Source organism: Semicossyphus pulcher, unplaced genomic scaffold (genome assembly GCF_022749685.1).
Source record: "Semicossyphus pulcher isolate SPU_LCO1_2020_fin unplaced genomic scaffold, fSemPul1.0.p SCAF_9, whole genome shotgun sequence".
Classification (NCBI taxonomy): Eukaryota; Metazoa; Chordata; class Actinopteri; order Labriformes; family Labridae; genus Semicossyphus; species Semicossyphus pulcher.
In genome coordinates, this window is record NW_027211770.1 from 1,203,583 (window position 1) to 1,224,564 (window position 20,982).

The 20,982-nt window shown below is 38.1% G+C and overlaps 2 protein-coding genes across 3 annotated transcripts; both read right to left on the bottom strand.

The window, feature by feature from the left end:
- Positions 1-227: 227 nt before the first annotated feature.
- Positions 228-11,380, bottom strand: LOC138583596 (14-3-3 protein zeta/delta-like). Its single transcript, XM_069655487.1, has 6 exons — positions 11,285-11,380; positions 8,186-8,497; positions 3,807-3,930; positions 2,391-2,551; positions 2,067-2,162; positions 228-1,067 (listed from the first exon to the last, which is right to left on the bottom strand). Exons 2-6 carry the CDS (start codon positions 8,486-8,488, stop codon positions 1,011-1,013), a joined length of 741 nt encoding a protein of 246 aa, XP_069511588.1. The 5' UTR covers positions 8,489-8,497; positions 11,285-11,380; the 3' UTR covers positions 228-1,010.
- A 3,899-nt stretch (positions 11,381-15,279) lies between these two features.
- LOC138583548 (zinc finger protein 706-like) lies at positions 15,280-20,319 on the bottom strand. 2 transcript variants are annotated; one of them, XM_069655406.1, is made up of 4 exons: positions 20,056-20,319; positions 19,638-19,748; positions 18,949-19,097; positions 15,280-16,594 (listed from the first exon to the last, which is right to left on the bottom strand). In XM_069655406.1, exons 3-4 carry the CDS (start codon positions 19,081-19,083, stop codon positions 16,499-16,501), a joined length of 231 nt encoding a protein of 76 aa, XP_069511507.1. In that variant the 5' UTR covers positions 19,084-19,097; positions 19,638-19,748; positions 20,056-20,319; the 3' UTR covers positions 15,280-16,498. The 2 variants fall into 2 exon arrangements, with proteins under 2 accessions (XP_069511507.1, XP_069511506.1); XM_069655405.1 differs by having other exon boundaries at positions 18,949-19,748.
- Positions 20,320-20,982: the final 663 nt, after the last annotated feature.

The following is a 20,982-nucleotide window of genomic DNA, read 5'->3' on the forward strand; positions in this document are numbered from 1 at the left end:
CCCTCGGTGTATTTTTTTTTTTCTTTTACAGTGATCTACAGATAATGAAGTGGCTGAATTAGAATGGTTGCTGGATTTACCATTAGAAGCAATACTTATTGTTTTTTGAAGTGTGGTAAGTTGTGGTTAAAAGTAATTTCTGTTCTCATACATGCTAAACAAAAAAACATAAAGGCTATTAGACCACTACAGAAGTACCACTGTATAACTTTAAAAGGACAAGTTGAAACTGTTGAATCATTTTTTATTCCTCTTGCATCAAATTACATATATCCCCCAAAATAACTGTTATGCTTGGGTGTATGAAAATTCTGTAGACATGAAAAAGGCTAGCCTACCCGACAACCACCTTCCTTACATCCACCCACAAAAACTACGTCTTAACAACATGCAGTTTAGGCAATTATTGAAAGAAAAATAAGAATAAAAGACAAAACAAATAAAAATCTTAATTGGAAAAAGCAGTAACTAAATGAGCACATGTTTACTTTTTACTGCTGTGCTCATAAAAACAAACAATGTCAAGCTTGTGTGCTCTTTTGTTCTTCAAAGTTATCTATACCTCGTAAATCATACATAGAAATACAAAAGCAGGTCACCCAAAACAAAGAATAAGAGTAGAAAGTTGAGCATCTGACAGTAAATGGAATGTAACCTTTGTTTTACAACAAAACCTTGCCTTTTAACCCCAGCAGTCCCCTTTACACCTCCCGTCTATTTCTTTGCAATCTTTTCTCTTGCCAAGTACAGACCGCAACAGGTACTGTCTCCAAATTGCTGAGGAGCCAAAACCCCCTCACCCACCCACTCCCCATCTCCTTTCCCTACTGTTAAAAATAAGGAATAGTAAACCCATAGGAGTGAGGTGATTGTTGAGAGAACTAAATAGAAAAAAGATGGAGAGAGTTGGACGACAATGACGATCAATGAGGAGGTCTCATTGTTGATAATAATGATAACGATGAGCCGGATTGGTGGCAGGTAGACAGGGATGACTATGGGGGTCTGGCTCAATCTCTGGGCTCCTCTGTATCCTCTGCCTCACCCTGGTTGTCCGAGGTCCACAGCTGAGGAAGAACAGGAAGATGATCAAGACAACGATAAGCAGCAAGTGGGAGGAGAACAAGAGTGTAAAACAGGAGGAGGTGAAGACAACAGTGACATATTAATACCTTATCCTAGGGCTTTTTTGAAGATAGGAGTATTGCACACTCTACAGTGACCAGAAAATATTATTTCCTGTACAGTAACCAATATGGAGTACTAAATAACTGATACCCATTTAGTCACCATTTGCCCTGACACAGGATGTATTGTATGCTTGTGTTAAAACTGACAATGCAGATATCGGATAAGTTAATAAAATGTGTAGATAATCTTTGGAGTTCATAGCAAAGGTGTTACTTATTGTTTGTATTTTAAGGGCTTGATTTTACGAAAAAAGTTTCATTTACCATTCCTTGAACATTTTTGTACTTAACCGGGTATACTATAATGGTAAAAGAAGCAAACCTACTAGGGATGATTCAAAAACAACTGCTGTTAATGCAAGGAATTACACTGCAATAACAACAACAACAGTGTCCCTATTACTGTAAACATCGGGACATTTTTTCTGGATAGAATTTATTGATAAGTTTAGATAATTTGAGCATCCTGAACCGAATAACAGAGTCTGTTTTCTTGGCCATGTTTTCGGAGAAGGATTTTTTCCCCATCTTAGAACAAGTAAAAAAAAAAAAACCAGAACAAAGTAAGGGTTATCATCTTGGTCTGGCTACATATACCTAGCTAAAAGCTTTTTTTTAACCCTAGTACAATTTGTTATGGTCACAGAGTCTATAAATATTTTGAGGGCATAATGTCATATCCAAACGTTGTTGGAACACTAACAAAATACAGCCGTTCTTATGATTATTCAATAAACTAATTACTCAATCACCAGAAATTAATTGCAACAATTTTGATAAACCAATAATCTTTATTCTCATAATCTATATATTTTTTTGGCATAAAATCTGTCATTAGATTTGGCACATGCTTAAAAAAAAACTTCAAAAACCTACTGTCAAGTTGTCTCTCAGCAGCTGCATGATTAGTGTACTGTCTTTGTAGGAATCTTCACCCAGTGAGTCGAGCTCTGCAATGGCTTCATCAAAAGCCTGTAGGATTCCAAACACATTTTTTACTGATGAAAAAGTCATAGTACTTTGGAAAATGCTGTTATGTGTAGGTACAATGTGTATGAGGTTTAGAGAAGTTTATGTACAAAGGTTGTATTACTGTCTTGAAACAATAACTTAGCAATTTTAATACACTGGAATTACATTCAACAGTTCAAATGACTCATACATATGACATATTATGTTATGTGCTTTTAATGAGCTTACATCTTTAGCCAGCTTGCAGGCCTTTCCAGGAGAGTTGAGAATCTCGTAGTAGAAAACTGAAAAGTTCAGGGCAAGACCAAGACGGATCGGGTGCGTGGACGGCATCTTTTGGCTGATTTCAGAGGCCTTGTTGTAGGCATCCTCTGACTCTGTGATGTAGGCTGATGAGTAAGTGAAAAAGAGAGCATGAGAGCTGTGGAACTTTAACATTATAGAAGGCAAGTTACAAGGAAAGATAACAGTTTAAATGGTTATATACATTGTAGAAAAAGATCTTATACTTTACTGTAAATTCACTTGTAAATTTTTACAAGTTACATACACCTCTATAAAACAATCGAATATATATATATATATATATATATATATATATATATATATATATATATATGCGATAACCAGCAAATAGAATGTTCAGGATAACAAACCAAACCCAAAGACACAACCTTGTATTTAAACAGCCACTAGGGGGCAAATCAATTAAGAGAATAAGAATGAAACTGACAAAAAAGGGGACAGACTCATCATTTGCAAATCGATGAGGCAGACACCCATATCAGTCAAAACATGTACTAGTTCCACCTCATCATTGGTCCATACAAAGAAATATCTGGTCTTATTTTTTCTTTGAATGGACCAATGCAACTTTAGCAATTAACTGCAGAGTTAACAACTACTCCTCTACACAAACATGTGCATCTCCAGTGTGCCTTCATGGTCATGCAATATGTGTTTTCAGAAGAAGTTTATTTCTGAAATACTACTTCTAATCTAGTCACCATTATGACTGGAAGAAAGCCAGGAGAGACAATTATGTGAAATTCAGCTTACTCACTTCTTTGTTTTGGAGGGTGCTGTTCCCCACCCACAGGCACCCCGAAACACCCAGCGTAGATCTGCATTAAGTGTAATTCTCTGTGTAGTTTCGGTTAAATTTACTTTAAGAAATTATCTGTCTTAACTTATACTTGCTACAGGTAATTGTTGCATAAATATGACTTGCTAGTTGCAGTTACCCACCCGCAATGACAAAAAGTGTTTGAGTTCAAAAACCTTTTTTCTACTTTTCTTACCACCAGAGGAGCATTCTCGATACTCTTGTAATCAGCGTTGAGTTGCCAATGTAACAAACCTTTTCACAATACTTAAGTGTTCATTTAATAGGATCTTGTCTAATCTTATTTAGCTAGGCTAAAAGTTGTAGATGTTCCTTTCACTCCAGCTTTCCTATCCAAGAGAGTTAATTTTAACAATCAAATATCCATTTATTACAATTCGTTATATATATATATATTTGAATTTAGAATATTCGTCAACAGCCCTACCACATACACACAATAAAATAATAAAAATGGAAAAAACCCCAAATCAAAACAAAAACAATTGGCAGAAAAAAGGACTTAACATGGAGCTTACTTTTTTTGTCCTCTTCCGTAGCCACCTCAGCCAAATAGCGGTAATAATCTCCTTTCATTTTCAGATAAAAGACATGGCTTTCTGGGTTAGCGGCATTAGCAATTAGATATTTGTCCAAGAGATCCTGTGGCAGAAAACAAACGATAGACACAGCAGACTGTTAGAGATAGTCAATACTATGCTTCAACTATAATGTACTGTATGTAGCTTCCCTTACAACTGGAGCTAGCTGATCCTGAAATAGATTGGTCGATGTTTTTGAATGAAAGTAGAGTAGATTGCTTAACAAGAATAACAATAAAAGAATAAACAATAAACCTCTGCAACATTCTCAATTGCGAAATTCTCCTAGGGGGCGCTGGTTTAGCTCAGTTGGTAGAGCAGGCACCCCATGTACAGAGGCTACAGTCCTCAACGCACTGATTGCAGCTTCGCCCGGTCTGCCGATTATTTGGTGCATGTCATCCTCCACTCTCTCCTCCCCACATTTCCTGTCTATCTTCAGCTATCCTATACAATAAAGGCAAAAAGGGCCAAAATAATAATAATGATAATAATAATCTAAAAAAATATATATATATTTCTAGGCAAAACAAAATAAAAAGTACATAAAGGAGTATGATCAATTATAGGGCTGCAGCTATTAATTATTTCAGTAAGTATGCTATTGACAATTCAAACCATTAACAAAGTAATCAGATAAAAAATAATTGAAGGTGTATAACAAATATTAAAAAAACATGATGAAAAGGTAAAAAGAAATGTTTAAATTACATTCTTCAAGTTCAGGCCCTTTACCAGTTGATCCTGCACACTGCAACCAACCTGCAGTTTGGCAATAGTGCATTTGGGCTGCTGCAAAGCAAAGCCCCCAAACATTTTAATTCACCAAACCTTTCACGTAGCCTTTTTAACCACAGATCTGAGTGTTTTTCAAGCCCTGTACCTGGCTCAAACACTGCGATCTGTCCGTATTTCCACACAGTTACTATAAAGTATAAAGTAGCCTATGTCTTCACATGCTGTGAATGACACAAGCAGGAGCTGTAACCTGACTTATTTTGTCCCTTTCTTCAGTTTGTGATCAAAACCAATAACATCAATACCAAGGAGGAAGGATTGCCAAGAGATATGCACCAAGAGAAAGCTGGCTTTTCTTCTCTCCTTTGAGTGAGGCCATTCAGAACAAACACATTTTGTGACATGGTCGACACCGCTTTTGAACTATTTTATATATATATATATACTACTATTTTATATATATATATATATACACACACATATATACACATATATACACATATATACACACACACACACACACACACACACACACATATATATACATATACATATCATGTATCCCTGTCCTCTATCTTCCTCTGCCCTCTATACAGACATCCCTCTCAGCCATTGGGCCAAAGTGGAGGTCAGTAAGCCAGATCGTTGGTGGCTCAGCTCCTGTCATTATAGGATTTAGACCTGGTGAGTCACCAGGCAGATAAAGCAAAGGCTGAGCACAGAGAAAAAAGCTGATGTCTGCCCTCAGAGAGACTAATTTTCTTTCTTATCTTCACTCGCCAGGGCATAATGAACAGAGATGCCTGCAATTTCTTGTTGTCAATGTTTATTTCATTAACAGTCATTACAAATATATCATGAAAGAAAGGACACCAACAAGTACTTGACAAAATTCCTCAAATTTGAAAAAACTAAGCCTCAAAGAATTGGTTTTTGACACTTAATTTCTTTAATCCTACTGTATTTAGTAGCTGAAATTAAACCAAGATTTATATCAGCTCAAACTAACAATTCGACATGTGTTAAAAGTGTAATTGTCTTCAGATGATAATTTCTACAGAATCAATCTTCCAGTCAACAGCTTTGAGGGGCTAGATCTACCAGACAAAAGACTAAAGTTTCTCTTTGAGGGTTCATTTTTTAAAGGCCGAAATAATCTGTTATTTCACCAAAAATTTGTTTTTAATAATATACATGTTATGGCAGGGCTATTGCTTTGGATTGCAACAGAACACTTTTTTTTAATTACATGGACATGTGTGAGTAAGCATGTCATATTAAGCTAAAGCAGGATTGCTGTTGGACAGCCAGGAATATAAATGAAGTAGACCTGTAAAACAAGAGATTAATATGTTTTATGTGATAGCATTGTTCTATATTGTGATTATTGCTTTACTTTAAATGTTCATATCGGAATATTAAAAAGGAAAATATGTCAGCAAGGCTTAGGAATTCTATTCAAGGTCCACATAAGCTGTTAAATAGGGGTATGACTTTGGAGTAAGACTTACTCCTAAATCAGCCTTCTTTTTTTTCAAAAAAATCTAAATGAAGCAACGTGCCTCAGGTCAATTTTCTATAAATATTGCCATGGCGTCTTGCTTTTGTGTCATGCTTTACTTCTTTATCCCTGTGCTGCTGCAATAGCCACTAAACATTTGCAACATGCCCACGTACTCTTATTGAAGATGTAAACCCTTTCGTGTTTCAAGATTCCAGAAATATAATATTTAATACTATACAAGGAAAAAACATTTACTTGTAACCTCTTTAAATAATACAGCAATTACAAAAAAGTCCTCTGCACACAAATTAGATAATTTCCTTTTTTATTATCAACCTGCACACATTGCTGTACAGAAAATAGTGAGTGAACAAATACCTACACATTTGTGGTTATGTAAATACCAGTTAAAGAAATAATAAGTAGGATTTCCTTTAAAAAACAAACAAACAAGGAATAGACTGATTCAAAAATAATCCCTCTTAATAATCACTTATGACCCACTACAAGTTTGCCGGGGTCTGCAAAAAGTCTGCCTGCTGTTTGTTTTTTTTGTTTTTTCTGTGTTCAGGAGGTTTAACCTTCTGTGAATGCCTCTAGCCAGCAGTCTGCATATCGGGATTTAAAAACAAAAAACGTACTAACCGAGTAATCTTTTTGTCACCATCTCTATCCTCTGCTTTCTGTCTGCAACAGATGATACCTTGTGAGTCTGTGTAAGACGTGAAAGCAGCGTGAGACTGCACTAGTATTTGACGACCTGGGAATGGTAGGGTCTGATGTACAATGGATGAATAAAGAATTGCATGTTTGACCGAGGTCAGAGCAGAATGACCGCACACGGCAGGTAGGATGAAGAGTTTGCTTCATCTGCATCAATCAAATTCTTGCAAATTTCCCACAGGGTTGTGGGGACGTGTTTGTGTGTTTATTTGTTCTTTAGAGTGCAACTGTTGTGAAACAATTTTTAAAATAAGTTATTTCTCTGATTCAGTTTTGTTCTAACCAGCACCAGTCTCTCTCTATATTCTTTTTCTAACTCACTTAAACACCTCTCTCTCACTCTCTCTGTCTCTATGTGTGTCTACATCTTTGGATTAAAATATGTGATTGCAGGTCAGTTTTTTGATAGCTTTAGTACTTTTAATACTATCAAATTTGATGGAATGCAAAATGAACAAAGATTGTATTGTTTTAAACACTAGGTATCAAACAAGTCTCAGTATTGATACGTCTCATAACCCTAGCACCTCTCCTGTGACAAGAATTAATGAAATTAGTGAATGGCAAGCCACACATTTGCACTAGGGCACTGCAAATCTGATCAAGTATTATGCAATAAATCAAGTAGTAGTAAAGTTAACTCGTGCAAAACAGAGCATTGAAATAAACCAAGCTGTGGGCGCCTCTGGATGATTTTATGAAATCACAAAAGCGTTTGGTTTACCAAGATATCTGAAAGGGCGAGCATTCACAAGTATTGTTTAATCAACATGAAGAAACACACATAATCTAGCTGTCAACCTTCGTGCAAGCAATGTAAGGCATATTTTTGCTTCACTTCCTGTCAGGACACATTGTTTATCTTAATGTGAGCAATTAGCAACTTTTAGGAATGCATCTCGTTTTGGCAATTTTATGTCACATTTATGTCTGAATAAGAGCCAAACTCAATTTTACTCAATTTTTGTACTTCCTTTGTACCTGGTAAGAATCTGACCACAAGTCTGCCCTTCTGCTACTTACCTCTCAAGGAAAACCTAGCAGACCAAATCAGGCAATGAGAAGTGTCTTTGTCAACCATTTGCAGCAGCAGAACTTTTAAGTTATTCCAAAGGCCAGAGCAGCACATCGTCAAACACACCCTGAGGTATAACTTGTTTCACCGTTTCATTAGCACTAAACACTTTTCAACCTTGATATTTGTTATTTTCATAACAGTCCTGTCAATTCTTCATAAAGTTGCAAAAAATATTAATGTAATGGACTCCTTTGTCTAAATGACAAAAAGATGTTATTTTAACAGATAAAGACAAGTAAGCAATGTTGTCAAATGAAAAGATATAAATCTTACCAGCACGTCCATACAGATGTCTTTCAACTCTTTCTCAATGGTTTCCCGATACTCTTTAGCCATTGCCTGCTTTCCTTCACTGCCTTCTGCCTTTTGCTCAATGCTGGACACCACACGCCATGAAGAGCGACGAGCACCCACCACATTCTTGTAGGCAACTGACAGCAGGTTACGCTCCTCGTCTGACAGCTTTTCCCTCTCCTCTGTCACTTTCTTCATTGCAGTGGCCATGTCATCATAGCGCTCAGCCTGCTCTGCCAGCTTGGCCTTTTGCACAGCATTATTCGGGGATGCCACGCTCATGACTGCTCACTGGCAAAAGAAAGCAGAGAGGAAAAGAGGAGATCTGGAGGTCAACTAAATAAACAGCTCACATGGACATAAACAAGTAAAACAAAAGCAAATGAAAAATAGTCATCTGTGTTGGCTCTACACCAAATTCATCCCAAAATATTGGTCACTACTCAACCCAAAAGCTAGCATACCACTAACTTAACAGGCTAAACTAACGCTGTGGGACATGATGTAACAGCTGTTGACGATGCTTGCTGGCCTTCTTATGAATTATATCTATAATGAAACATGAATGCACACTATGGTGGCTCCAGTATAGCAGGGGCCATAGACTACATACAGCAAGTGAGAACAAAGGATGTTTAAGCTAAAGAAAATACCAACATTTGAAAAGCATATTTGTTAACTAAAACAATGTGTCATAAGTAATGATGTAGTTAAATTAAAATAAAAACATATTTGGCCTTTAAGCATAGCGGTCTGACAGAAGTAGCTATACCACTATTAGCAAGTTACTAAACAATGCTGCATGCTATTGGAAGGAGGAAAGTAAGATACCAGCAGAATAAATGTAATGTGTCTGTGTAGACTTGACACAGAAACCAACGCACAGGAATTCTCATGACTAGATCAATAACATATGTCCTTATGACCCACTCAAAATAGCCAGCAGGCTTTTACAAAAATCAATTATTTTTTTCCATTCCAGTGTGTTACGCCATGTGCAAAAGGATCAGGGAACGAGGAGACGCATGGACAGTGACGTTTAACAGTTGCTAGGCAACAACCGTTTTTGCACACGGCTCGCGCTGGTTCATAAAAAGTGGCAGTTCATTTTTTAGCTAAAGGTTAGACGTTTTAACAGAAGTTACGTTTCAGTTGTTTCCACAGTTTATGTGTATCCATGACCACAAGTAAGTGCTAATGTGTGTATATATTGTAAAGACTACTTTTATATCATAATATTGTAAGTTTACCAGCTGTTTATGAAGCAATTAACAAGCTAGTTTGTGTTAAGTAGTCTTTTTATCCGTCCTGTCTGTAGCCTATTTAGAAGCATTTCTGTTAATAATAATAATAAATTTTATTTGTATTGCATTTTATATTTAAGCAATCTCAAAGTGCTACAGAGAAGAAAAATAAAACAAGACAATTTTAATGTGTTAAAATGAGAGCCTATAAAAGGCACCTAGCAAAAAGCTTCTGTTATGGATTATAGTCTCTAAAACCTGCTTAGCACTGTTTGTGTGTGTAGTCTATATTGTGAGGTTTATGTTAATTGTAGAGGTGGCATAACATGTGTGTAGCTAACATAGCTAACATGGATGTCTTTTGTTTCATCTTTATTCTAGAACCACACTCCCACATAATATTAAAAACAAGAACAATACCTGTGCATCTGTGTACCTATAATTAAGTTCACAATAAAAGCTCAAAGGATATCCCAGCCTCCCGTGTCCTGACTTGACACCCATATTGCTGACTAGAATACCTAACCACAAGAGCTTTAATACATGCCATGTAATGTGGTGTTTTAAAAGTTTGTCCAAAGATACAAAACTAAAGCACTAACACCGTGTGCAGCCTTTATTGAGTTTAAAAATATGAATAAATTAAAAAAACTGCCATCGTCTTGATAAGGAGCTGTCATATTTTAGTATTAGGTTTGGTAGAATGTCCCACTGTGTTACTTTTTTAAAGAAGATTCTACACATGGCTGGTCGCTCGTATATTGCATAATACTGTCATTTTCAGTTGCAGATACACGTAGGACAACCTCCAGGGCAACAGTTGACATGTCCCCACCTCCGTCTACACGCACGCACGCGCGCGCACACACACCACACCCATTCCTGTACCTGTGGCTCGCCCCCCCCCAAAAAATCAAACACGAAATTAAAGCAGCTTTCTGTGATAATGTCAGTTTATTTGGGCTACATGGATCCAAATTCGCTCCCATTAAATATATACGCATAATTCTTATGAGAAACACCAATCGGTGGAAGAAAAGCTAGCGCTACAATAGAGGCCTCGTGACCAGTTTCCCGTATGGCGCCGGATACTTCCTGAAACAGAAGCGTTCTTAACCGTGCTGCTTTTACTACTTGGTTTATACGTGTAACAAATAACACATTTTTACAACTCGGAAAGACTCGTGGTGTGAACACACCCCTTAAAACGTATGTATTAAACTCGAAGCGAAACATTTTAAGCTTGGTCGGTTAACACGAAGACAACCCTTGGTGGCGGATGTGATACAATTTACACTTTGCCTCGTCTTTTTAGTTTTGATAATGCACCACATGACATCTGACTGTAGCAAATAAAACAGAAACACAACATAACTACACCAGATATATTATTAAACTGAACTTAATGGCACTCTCAGCAAATGTGACACACTAACGTTATGGAAGTTAAAAAATAAGATGAAGAATATACCTGACGAAATATATATATAACGGAATGTACTAGAGCTATTTGTTGGCACACTTTACCAATTCGCATAGACAAACTACTTCATTTAACGTTTCTGCAACATGATTATCAGAGCTCCAGCCTTCGACCTGACACGCCTTCTCTGTGTGATATTCCATTTTGAGCGCAGCCATTAGACATATCCTGAAGTGTAGCTAAGCTAACCATTGTTCTCTAGTACGATAATTGTTGCCGCAACTTGCAGCTACACGGACAATTGTAGACGTAGCAGTTTCATGAGTTATATTACACAATAAGTACGAAGACCTAACGATGAATTATGCAAACGTACATAAGCAGTTTTAAAAGCTTTAAGTACTTTCATACCTGAGTACTGGGCGATAGCAGTGATGAAGAAGTAGCGAGCTACAGCTGACTCTCTCAGCCTCTCAGTCTGAATGCCGTCCACGGGGTTTCCCTCCAATCACACTAGTCCAAGGCACAACCAGAACAGGGGGTGCTGACGTCAACCGTTACCAAGGCAACCGAACAAGAGACAGTGGCTGCTTCCCAAGTCTCTTAAATTGCATCCATGTTTCCTTCACTTGCGTCTTAGTCCCTCCCACCAGAGATGCATGGAGAGACGCGAGGAAACCAAGAGAGGTGAGAGGAAACGAGGGAATGTTTTTTAAGAGACATGAGACGTCCTTTCTGATGAAGCGTCACGTGCTGCGACGTCCAGTTGTGATGATCGCGTCAGCTGATCACCTCTGGATCAGCTGTCAGTCTGCTTTAACAGCCGTTTGTGTCTGCAGACATGTGCACTGTATTCATTCTAATAAAACAAACAGTAACAGTGTTTTCTCTCTGTAACCTGTTACCAGTGTAACACACACCTGCACATGAAGAACAGGCTGCAGTCTGTGTTCCTGCTGCAGAGCCATACGGACATTTCCTACAGCACTATGCCTTTATATTATTTGTTCACTATTTACATTGTTGATCACTGATCATCTGATCTGAATTAATTATTTAATAAGCCCAAATACTGTCTGTTCATGAACTATGAAAGTGATTGATTAGGCTAAAAGTTTTAGGATAAATAGAAATCACGTCACGCTGATCAAACCCGACCTCACTGATGATCACGCTCACACGTAGTGTTACCTGCTGACAGAGAGACTCTCCTGCTCCCTCTGAATTCTTCATTCATTCATCTGTAATAAAAGTTAGCAGGGAAATAACTGATCATGACAAGAGGTATTTCTTTAGATTAAATTTAATAGAAATGAATCTGTTTTTGCCACTTTTGATTTTTAGACAACTTATTTTTACGCAGATGTTGACCCAGAAAACAAATCAAATCTGCAGTTATTCACCTCACATATATATTTTACGACAAGTTATGATCAATATTTCGTTGTAAATGATCTCAGCTTGTCAGATACCAACTCATTATACCGACGTTGTTTATAGTCGGTTTCAAGGTGCCCTGTAAAGTCTGTTTTAAGGTCTGCTTCTTCCTCTCTGCGGTATGAAACTCCGGTGATGTTGTGAAGTTTCACATAAGTCCGATCTGCTGCAGCGTCCAATCACTAACTGATCTGTAATAAGGGGGCGTGTCGGCCAGTAAAAGACTTCCGTGGAGGCTGTTCTCGTGTATCCTCGCTTATCGCTCCTCGGAACTCCCTCTTCTCTCCTCGCTCCTCTCTCCTCCGAGCAGCGATAAGAGCTTTGAGACGATCCTCAATATGGCGGCTCCGGAACTACTTCCGGTTCGGGCGAGGAGCGAGGAGCGAGGAGCTATCAAATAAGAGACTTGGGAAGCAGCCAGTGTGGGAGTTGTAGTTTCCCCTTCATCACCCTGTCTTCCATACAGACAACTGATGACAAATGATTGCACATAATGTAGTCAGTACAAGCACATTTTGATTTTGATACCAAATTATATCACAACCGTGATCTTTGTCAAACTCCTCAATAAAATCGAGTTCACTGAGGACCCTAAATGCATTACAGGCTCTGAAATCCTCAATCAAGTTCAATGGGATATGAGAGCTGTAACACAGATCATGGCTCTATGGATTGGATGGAATTGGTGATGGAGTCACATTTTACCTAGAGACCACCAGACTAATACTTCTATGACCAAATTAGAAAATGGTGTCTGGAACAGCATTTACAAGTATGTATTGGAATGCTGAGGGCATTGAAACTAGAATACAAGGCACATTGCTACAGTACATCTTGCCTAATAGAAACTACTATTTCTGCATTCTGTCTGGTTTCCAAGGGGAGAGAGTGAAGCTATTTTTGCCTTGTCACATGTTTTCCTCTCAGGGCCATGATTTCAAGCTTGTAACCTATTTAAGGGAAGATCAGGTTATTGGATGTAGAATTAGGCACCACTTTAAAATAATATTTTAGTTTACTTATCATGGTGTTGGTATAATACTAAAACATAGGGATTACAAGTGAAGGGGAAAAGAGTAAGATGAGTTGTAGGTTAAAGATGCTTAACCGGTTAGATGAGTTTTCACAATCTATCAACCACATCTTTAGACCTTGTACGCACATGCTCCCACACATACTTATGGGCACTTAAGTTCAAGAGTTTCCCAGCAACACCCTGAGATTTATCAGTAAAGTTGAATGGCTTGACATACTTCTAATTTAAAAGATCCAGGTGCAAAAATGTTCCAATAATGTCTTTCCCTAATACTGTTAAATACACAAATAAACTAATATGCATTTATCTCTTCACAAGTCATGCAAAAACAGCATAATTTCCTTGAGGAAATTCAGAATACTGAGCTGTATCTTGGTGTAGTAGAGACCTTTAACAACTAAGATTCAGGATAAAAAGTCAAATTCTTTTGAGATGCATTATGCATTTGAAGCTTGACCCAAACTGGGGACAAACAGTCTAAAAACTTAAAAGCGGTCCCCCTCACTGGTGAACTTGACATGCACCACCTCATTTCTCAGACTGTCCTAAAGGCATAAAAACACAGACACTAAAAGACCACAAGTAATAATCAACATAGAATTATTAAAACAAAACAAAACATTCTTTCACGTCCCTTGATTTTGTATCTCTTGCAAATATAATAACATAACTTGGGAGTGTGCTACAGGTATTAGTATTGTTCCTATGATTGTACCACATTATCATATTTGTACCTGTGTTTGCAGTAGTAAAAAAAAAAAACTGGCTGTGAATTTGAAATTAAGTTAATGAATTTGTAAGTAAATTCAATTTGTATCCAGTTAGACTGAGGTCTATCACATAATCTCTTTTACACAATGTTTAGAGTCATTATACACTGCCATCTGTCATGCTATTAGAGGATATTTAAGAACCCAAAATTCTAAAGTCTCTATCATTTTTATTATTGCTGGTGTCTATTACACATACAAAGTGAGAAAACTTCTCACTCTGGATGAAGTCATACTATTAAGATTTGGAATTGGACCAATACCGTAATCCAGCAATTACATTTTTGTGGGTTTTTTGTGGTCTCTGTCCTGATGGGATTGGTCTCCAGATGACAATGCCCCAATCCATCGAGCACAAGGGGCAGATCATATTCTGTGGCCTTGGCCGTTATCAAAACGCAACCCAGTTAAACGCTTATGATGCTTTTTGTATGGATTTTGATTGCTTCATGTCTCACACTTAAGTAATAAAATCATGCTACCATATAGCATTAATTTTTTATCACAAAATGTGGACAATCTATGCATTGTCTCAAATTCCCCCCCTGGGGGTCAATAAAGGATCTTATCTTATCTTAACATTACATAAACATACTTAATGTAGATTATTTCCATACATTGAACATTGTCTATGTAGTTCAAACAGTAAACCTTTGCACACTGCCTTGGAAAAACACTACATACTCCTGTACAAACTTTTGAACTCTTTTCATACACCAAAGACTATCGTATATATATATATATACCTATTGGATATGAGCCTATATTAAATAATAATTTTCTACATTTTTAAAAATATTTTTTTCAGTTGCTCTAAAGAAGGTGCTGTTCACTTTGTTTCCTATTTTTTAATTCTATTTTTATATCATTAGTCCTTGTAATACTTAAACTACTTGGCGACTCGATTCTGAATCTGATGAACTGCCAAGAGGGGTTATGTTGTCTCAGAAGCGTATAGTCTGACAGGCTTACAAAACTCACATTATTGAGATTAAATGTATGAGGTCTAACAAAACACTAAATAGAAGGAACGGAAAAATAAAAATCGATGTGTGATTAAATACACTGACGGGTGCATTAGTGTTCATATGATTGCGAGTTCATGTTTAAAAAAAAGAATACAGTACATATTTGTTTTGTTTTTTAAATAAAAGTAACACCTTTATTAAAAGGGCTATACATTACATGGCTTCGACAAAGATTATAAAAAAGTAAAAACATCGCTGGTTGTTAGTCAAGACTTTAGCACAGTGATACAATGTGTCAGTGGTTAATGACCAGTGGGTCCAAATGCATTCAAAATATTTCCTCCTAAAAAATTAATTCTCTCACAATTAGCATGCTTTATTAACAACCTAATATAAAACAAATCAAACTAAAAGCTAACTTACAGTGTAATGTACTTAAGATTTAAATGCAGGTTTCGTATCACCATGATGAATAAACACTGAAGAGCGAGACTTCACTTGGGATGCTTTTCAGATATGCCATATCTTCAGAGATGACATTGTGAGACAGGTTACAGAGCAAAGTACAAAAGTGATGAAGTTATTATGAAATACTTATAATCAAATTGCATACTAATGTTGCGTACTTGTCATGACAATGCTGAGACACTGGACGAAAGGAGTAGTGTTATCTTTAACAACACCCAGTGCAAACTTTTATCTTCATTCATTCATTGATCAGACCCCTTCTAACAAAGTAAAAGATTGTTCAAATGTTTAATGCAGTCACCCCATTGCTCAATGGTAAATGGACTGTACTTATATAGCGCTTTTCTAGTCTTTGCGACCACTCAAAGCTGCTTTTACACTACATATCACATTCACCCATTCACACACTGATGGCAGAGGCTGCTACGTAAAGTGCCCAACTGTCAATCAGATATCACATTCATACCCGTTGGCTATGCCACCGGGAGCAATTTGGGGTTCAGTGTCTTGCCCAAGGACACTTCGATATGTAGCCTGACGGAGCTGGGGATCGAACCTCCGACCTTCCGATTGAAAGACGACCGACTCTACCACTGAGCCACAGCCACCCCACAACTCAATTAAAACAGGACTCAAAAACATTGTGTCATGGAAATAACATAGTAAGTAATCGGTCAACTTTTACAACTTTGCTCCATATTGCAAAGTTAGAGTGGACTTGAAATACATGCATTTAATAAAAATCTGAGGAAAAAATCCAATCCACAATTTCAGTACCCGTGTAGCACAATGTGTATAATGCATCCTTAAAAAAATAAAAAAATAAATATATATATATACAAATTAATTGAAGTTATAGCGTTAATATTTTATCTGAAACACTGCAAAATGTATTAGGCTGTCCAGAATCAGCCCCAATTTTCTTACTGAGAGAGGGATGAATCTGTTACGCTTCCACACCAACCAACTCCGGAGGCATTGGGGACTTTGGGTGCTTGCTTTCAAAGTGCTGCTTAAAGGTCTTCAGGTCAGGCATTTGTGTCTGAGAAAGTGTAAACAAAAAAATAAAAGTAATAATTAAAAACTAGAAAATATATATTTCGACAGACAGTATATGAGAAGCAAATGAAAAGACAAAAAAGGAGATAGAAAGAAAAGCTAGAATTTGTAGATATAGAATTATATCTGTCCCGGCTATTATATTGAACTTCATCACTGCCAACATTGAGACTTAAAAAGAATTGAAGCGGTGAACACACACACAAAAGTGGTGAAGCTGGGAACCCAAGGATTATGGACAGAAAAGTGCACAAAGAAGCACTTGGAGTTTTGCCCATGTTCATACCTGCAATAGACAATTTCAAAAAGGTAGTGACAATACAGTCTGGGAGAGACAGAAACTTTGGGCAGAGCCTCCCCAAACTACTTTCTGAGGTAGCTTTCAACCACCTTCAGAGTGCCTCTAGGAGAAGTAAAGTTTTGAATGTAGTTCACCGATGCAGAAAGGGACCATGGATCAGCTACGGTTCATCTATCCATCATGGGCAATGTTGCCGAAACAACAAATGAGACTTCAGTGCACCTTCAAAACTGATCCAGACTCTGCTGTTAGCTTGGTAGAAATAGGGTAGCAATCTGCGCTGCCAGTTTATTAGCACTGACCATGAAAACCAATTTAGTCCTATGAAACAGTACTACGATACATCTTACTTTTGGGAAACTTCTAATGTTCAGCTGTTACCAGAGAGAAGTTTATTTAACTATATTATCAAATTATTGTATCTTGTCTTTTGTCCACCCTTATTGACCAACAACATGGGAACAAAACATAAGAAACACCTAATAATTAGATACAGTTCAATACAATGTTGCCCATAACTACACTTTATGAAGCAAATATTTTTTATGAACAACTTAACAACACTGCTGAATGAAGGGAACACTTAATCGTCACAGTATAACACCAAGTCAGTTAAACTTCAGGGAAATCAATCTGTCCATTTAGGAAGCACAAGTGATTGTGAATCAATTTCACCTGCTATGGTGCAAATTAAAGAGACAACAGGTACAATGGAGAGGCAAAAGAAAGACAACCCCAAAAAAGGGAATGGTTTTGCATGCGGTGGCCACAGACAGTTGCTCTCTCCTGATACTGACTGACTGATTCTTCTTTAGTTTTGTGTTCTACTAGTGTCCTTGTCAATACTGGTAGCATGAGGCGGTACCTGCAGCCCAATCAGGTTGCACAGGTAGTCCAGCTCCTCCAGGATGGCACATCCATACGTGCGGTCGCAAGAAGGTTTGCCGTTTCTCCTAGCACAGTCTCAAGAGCATGGAGGAGGTACCAGGAGACCGGTTGTTACACAAGGAGAGCTGGACAGGGCCGTAGAAGGGCATCAACCCAGCAGCGGGACCGAAATTTGCTACTCTGTGCAAGGAGGAACAGGAGGAGCACTGCCAGAGCCCTACGAAATGACCTCCAGCAGGCTACTGGCTGGCATGTTTCTGACCAAACTGTCAGATACCTCCTGGTTCCTCCTAGTGCAGGACAATGCCTGGCCTCATGTGGACCGAGTGTATAGGCAGTTCCTGGATGACAAAGGCATTAATGCCATTGACTGGCCCTCTCGTTCCCCCGTCCTAAATCCAATTGGGCACCTATGGGACTTTATGTATCGGTGCATCAGACGCCGCTAAGAACCGCCACAGACTGTCCAGGACCTCACTGATGCCCTGATCCAGGTCTGGGAGGAGATCCCCCAGGACACCATCCGCCGACTCATCAGGAGCATGCCCAGACATTGTCGGGAGTGCATGTGAGCTTGCGGGGCCAAACACACTACTGAGTCACATCATGAGTTGCCATGATGACATTCACGCGAGTTGGATCAGCCTGTGATTTCATTTTTTTACTTTGATTTTGGGTGTAATTGAGAATCCAACCCTCAATGGGCTGATGATTTTGGTTTCCCTTGACCGTTGTTACATCATTTTATTCTCTCTTTATATAATGTACATCAGCAAAGATTTTCAACTTGAATTATACGTTCATCAAGATCTGATGGTTGATTTAAGTGTTCCCTTAATTTTTTTGAGCAGTGTAATAAACTGATGCCTCAGAGTGGCTTTTGAAATTGTAGAGTAGTTAGAAACTGCAGTAAAAAATATGTGAAGTAAGCTGATCTGCTACAGGCACTGCCTGAAGCGAACTTACACAACAGTCTCTTTGACACAAATTGTCACAAAAAAGGCCCTTTGTTGACAACATATCACAGTTTACAAAAGGCATGTGGCTCCTTTGCCTGCCCCATATCTACTGAGCTCCATTCTAACATAATGGTTAAATGACACCATAAAGGAATAACTATCTGCGTTGTTTTGCTCCTAAGCACATACCCGACATACAGCGCATGTGTATACTAAAGCAGCCTTAGCTGCTGCCTTCTGGTCATGGCCTTTGCTCTTCTTGATGTCTGCCTGCTTTTTGGCATTCTTCTGTTGGGACTGGAACTTCTGGTGCCCACGGGCCATATCTGATGCTAGACCTGAAGAAATTATACACAACACCATTAAGAAGGTGATGAGCAATAAACTGAAAATGAGAGACCTTTTGAGAAGGGTAAATGTAAATTGCTGAGGGGCGGGGAGAGGCAATAACTGGAAAACGGAAGTAATTACACCAGTTGTGTAGTTGTGGCTTAAGATGAAGCAACCTTGGTGATTAACAATGTTAGTAGACATTTCTTATAATATCAATAGACTTCAATAAGTGCATACAGCAGTGATTGTGAAACATCCTTTAGAACTAGGTTAATTGCTGCTTTTTGGGTCATGGGATAAGGCAATTAACTTCGAAATTTCCCCAAAGAAAATCCGACTGCAGACATTCAAAGCTATTATAGAAAGAGTACTTGAACTAGGTCAATTGCTATGGTTACTAGCTACATATGAACTTAGTTTTGGACTGGTAGTTAAAGGGAAGTGACAAACACAAACACACGAAGGTCCATCAGCATTGTGCTATCCGTATTTAATGAAAAGACCGACGGGTGGCTCTCTTCGCTTGTAACTTTATGGTAACTTACCTGGCCTCCTTTACAATAAAACTGTAACCCTACTGAGCAATATGGTGGATGTGGGTCTTCGCCATGCATTGCCCTCACATCGTTACTCAACTCAATCCCAGCTAACGGCACCTGAGAACACAGATTTAACAGTAACATTAGCCAACTGTAGCTAGCCACCAAAGGTAATCATGGTAGACAGGGTCGTCCCATTAACAAAAATGTACACATTTAAAGTTCATTTAAAGCACAAATATGACATAGGTTTAATTTCCACCTTGGTAACAGACAAGCATTCTGGTAGCCAATTGCTATCGCTAAAGCTAGGTTAACTAGGTTAGTAAGAATGGTATGGCGTAAAACATATAGATCGTAGGAATAGATTAATGGATATTCATGGGCAACAAGAGCCAAACTAAACATGAAGTAAATGCCTTACCAGTGAAAATACCTGTACAACTGAAGATGGCCACCAAAACTAAAGTTAAGAAATGCTATGTTAAATCCCCTGTATTTTCCGCCGCTTCCAGTGGTCGTTCCCACTAGTCTGCGCTACTGCGCATGTCCAAGCGATAAACTATTGTTCTTGTTCTTCTTCTTTTATTTCCGGCAGACAAGGCAGGCACGTTGTTTGCATTACTGCCTCCCACCGGTGTGGAGACGGTAACCACTCTGATACTTTAATTAGTTTTATATTCTGGGATCGGTTTTTAAGGAAGCATATTACTGCCTTGGCTAGCTCTGTCTCTGAAACTCCATCTCTTAGTAGCGATAAACTATGCTGCCATCATATCCTGTCTTCTTCTTCCTCTTCTTCTTTTTGCGAGTTAGGCAGTTTAGACGGTACTAGGCGTATTACTGCCATCCACTGGACAAACTAACGGACACAACCCCTTTTTAACCCTCACATACAGCCCTGAATCATGCAGGAACTGTAAAACTGCTTTCATGTTCAGTTGGTGGTTGTCAAGATGGCCAAAGAAGGACTTAATTGAAAATGATAATATTCCTAAGTCTGACAATGTCTTATACAATGTTTTCGTTTCTGTACTAGTAAAGTAAAACATGCTTGATTGTTTCAGCATGCTAACATTCACAAAGTCCAGTATTATGCTTCCCTATTATGCATAAATAATGATTTAACCCAGAATGTCCAAATTTTAACAGAGTCTCTTCGTGTTCTCAAATAATAACTGCCTTTCTTAATCTGAAGTTGAAAAGAGAAATAGTGCCTCCCTTTCAATCCATTCTCTGTAACTACTGTAAATACTACAACCATCTACCTCTTGTACATAGCAACCTGTTTCACAACCATGTTTATCTTTGCACCTTTGCACTCTCTATTCCATTATTGCACTATTGTCTC

What these genes read in the sequence shown, in the direction of transcription:
- LOC138583548 (XM_069655405.1), bottom strand. Translation starts at nt 19,293, where the DNA reads ATGTCTACTAACATTGTTAATCACCAAGGTTGCTTCATCTTAAGCCAC. An exon ending in ACACATGCGCTGTATGTCGG is followed by an intron (nt 16,595 to 18,948) that starts GTATGTGCTTAG and finishes ACACTTTCTCAG; the next exon opens with ACACAAATGCCTGACCTGAA.
- LOC138583596 (XM_069655487.1), bottom strand. Translation starts at nt 8,488, where the DNA reads ATGAGCGTGGCATCCCCGAATAATGCTGTGCAAAAGGCCAAGCTGGCA. An exon ending in TACGGAAGAGGACAAAAAAA is followed by an intron (nt 2,552 to 3,806) that starts GTAAGCTCCATG and finishes CTTACTCATCAG; the next exon opens with CCTACATCACAGAGTCAGAG. An exon ending in TGCTGAGAGACAACTTGACA is followed by an intron (nt 1,068 to 2,066) that starts GTAGGTTTTTGA and finishes GTTCTTCCTCAG; the next exon opens with CTGTGGACCTCGGACAACCA.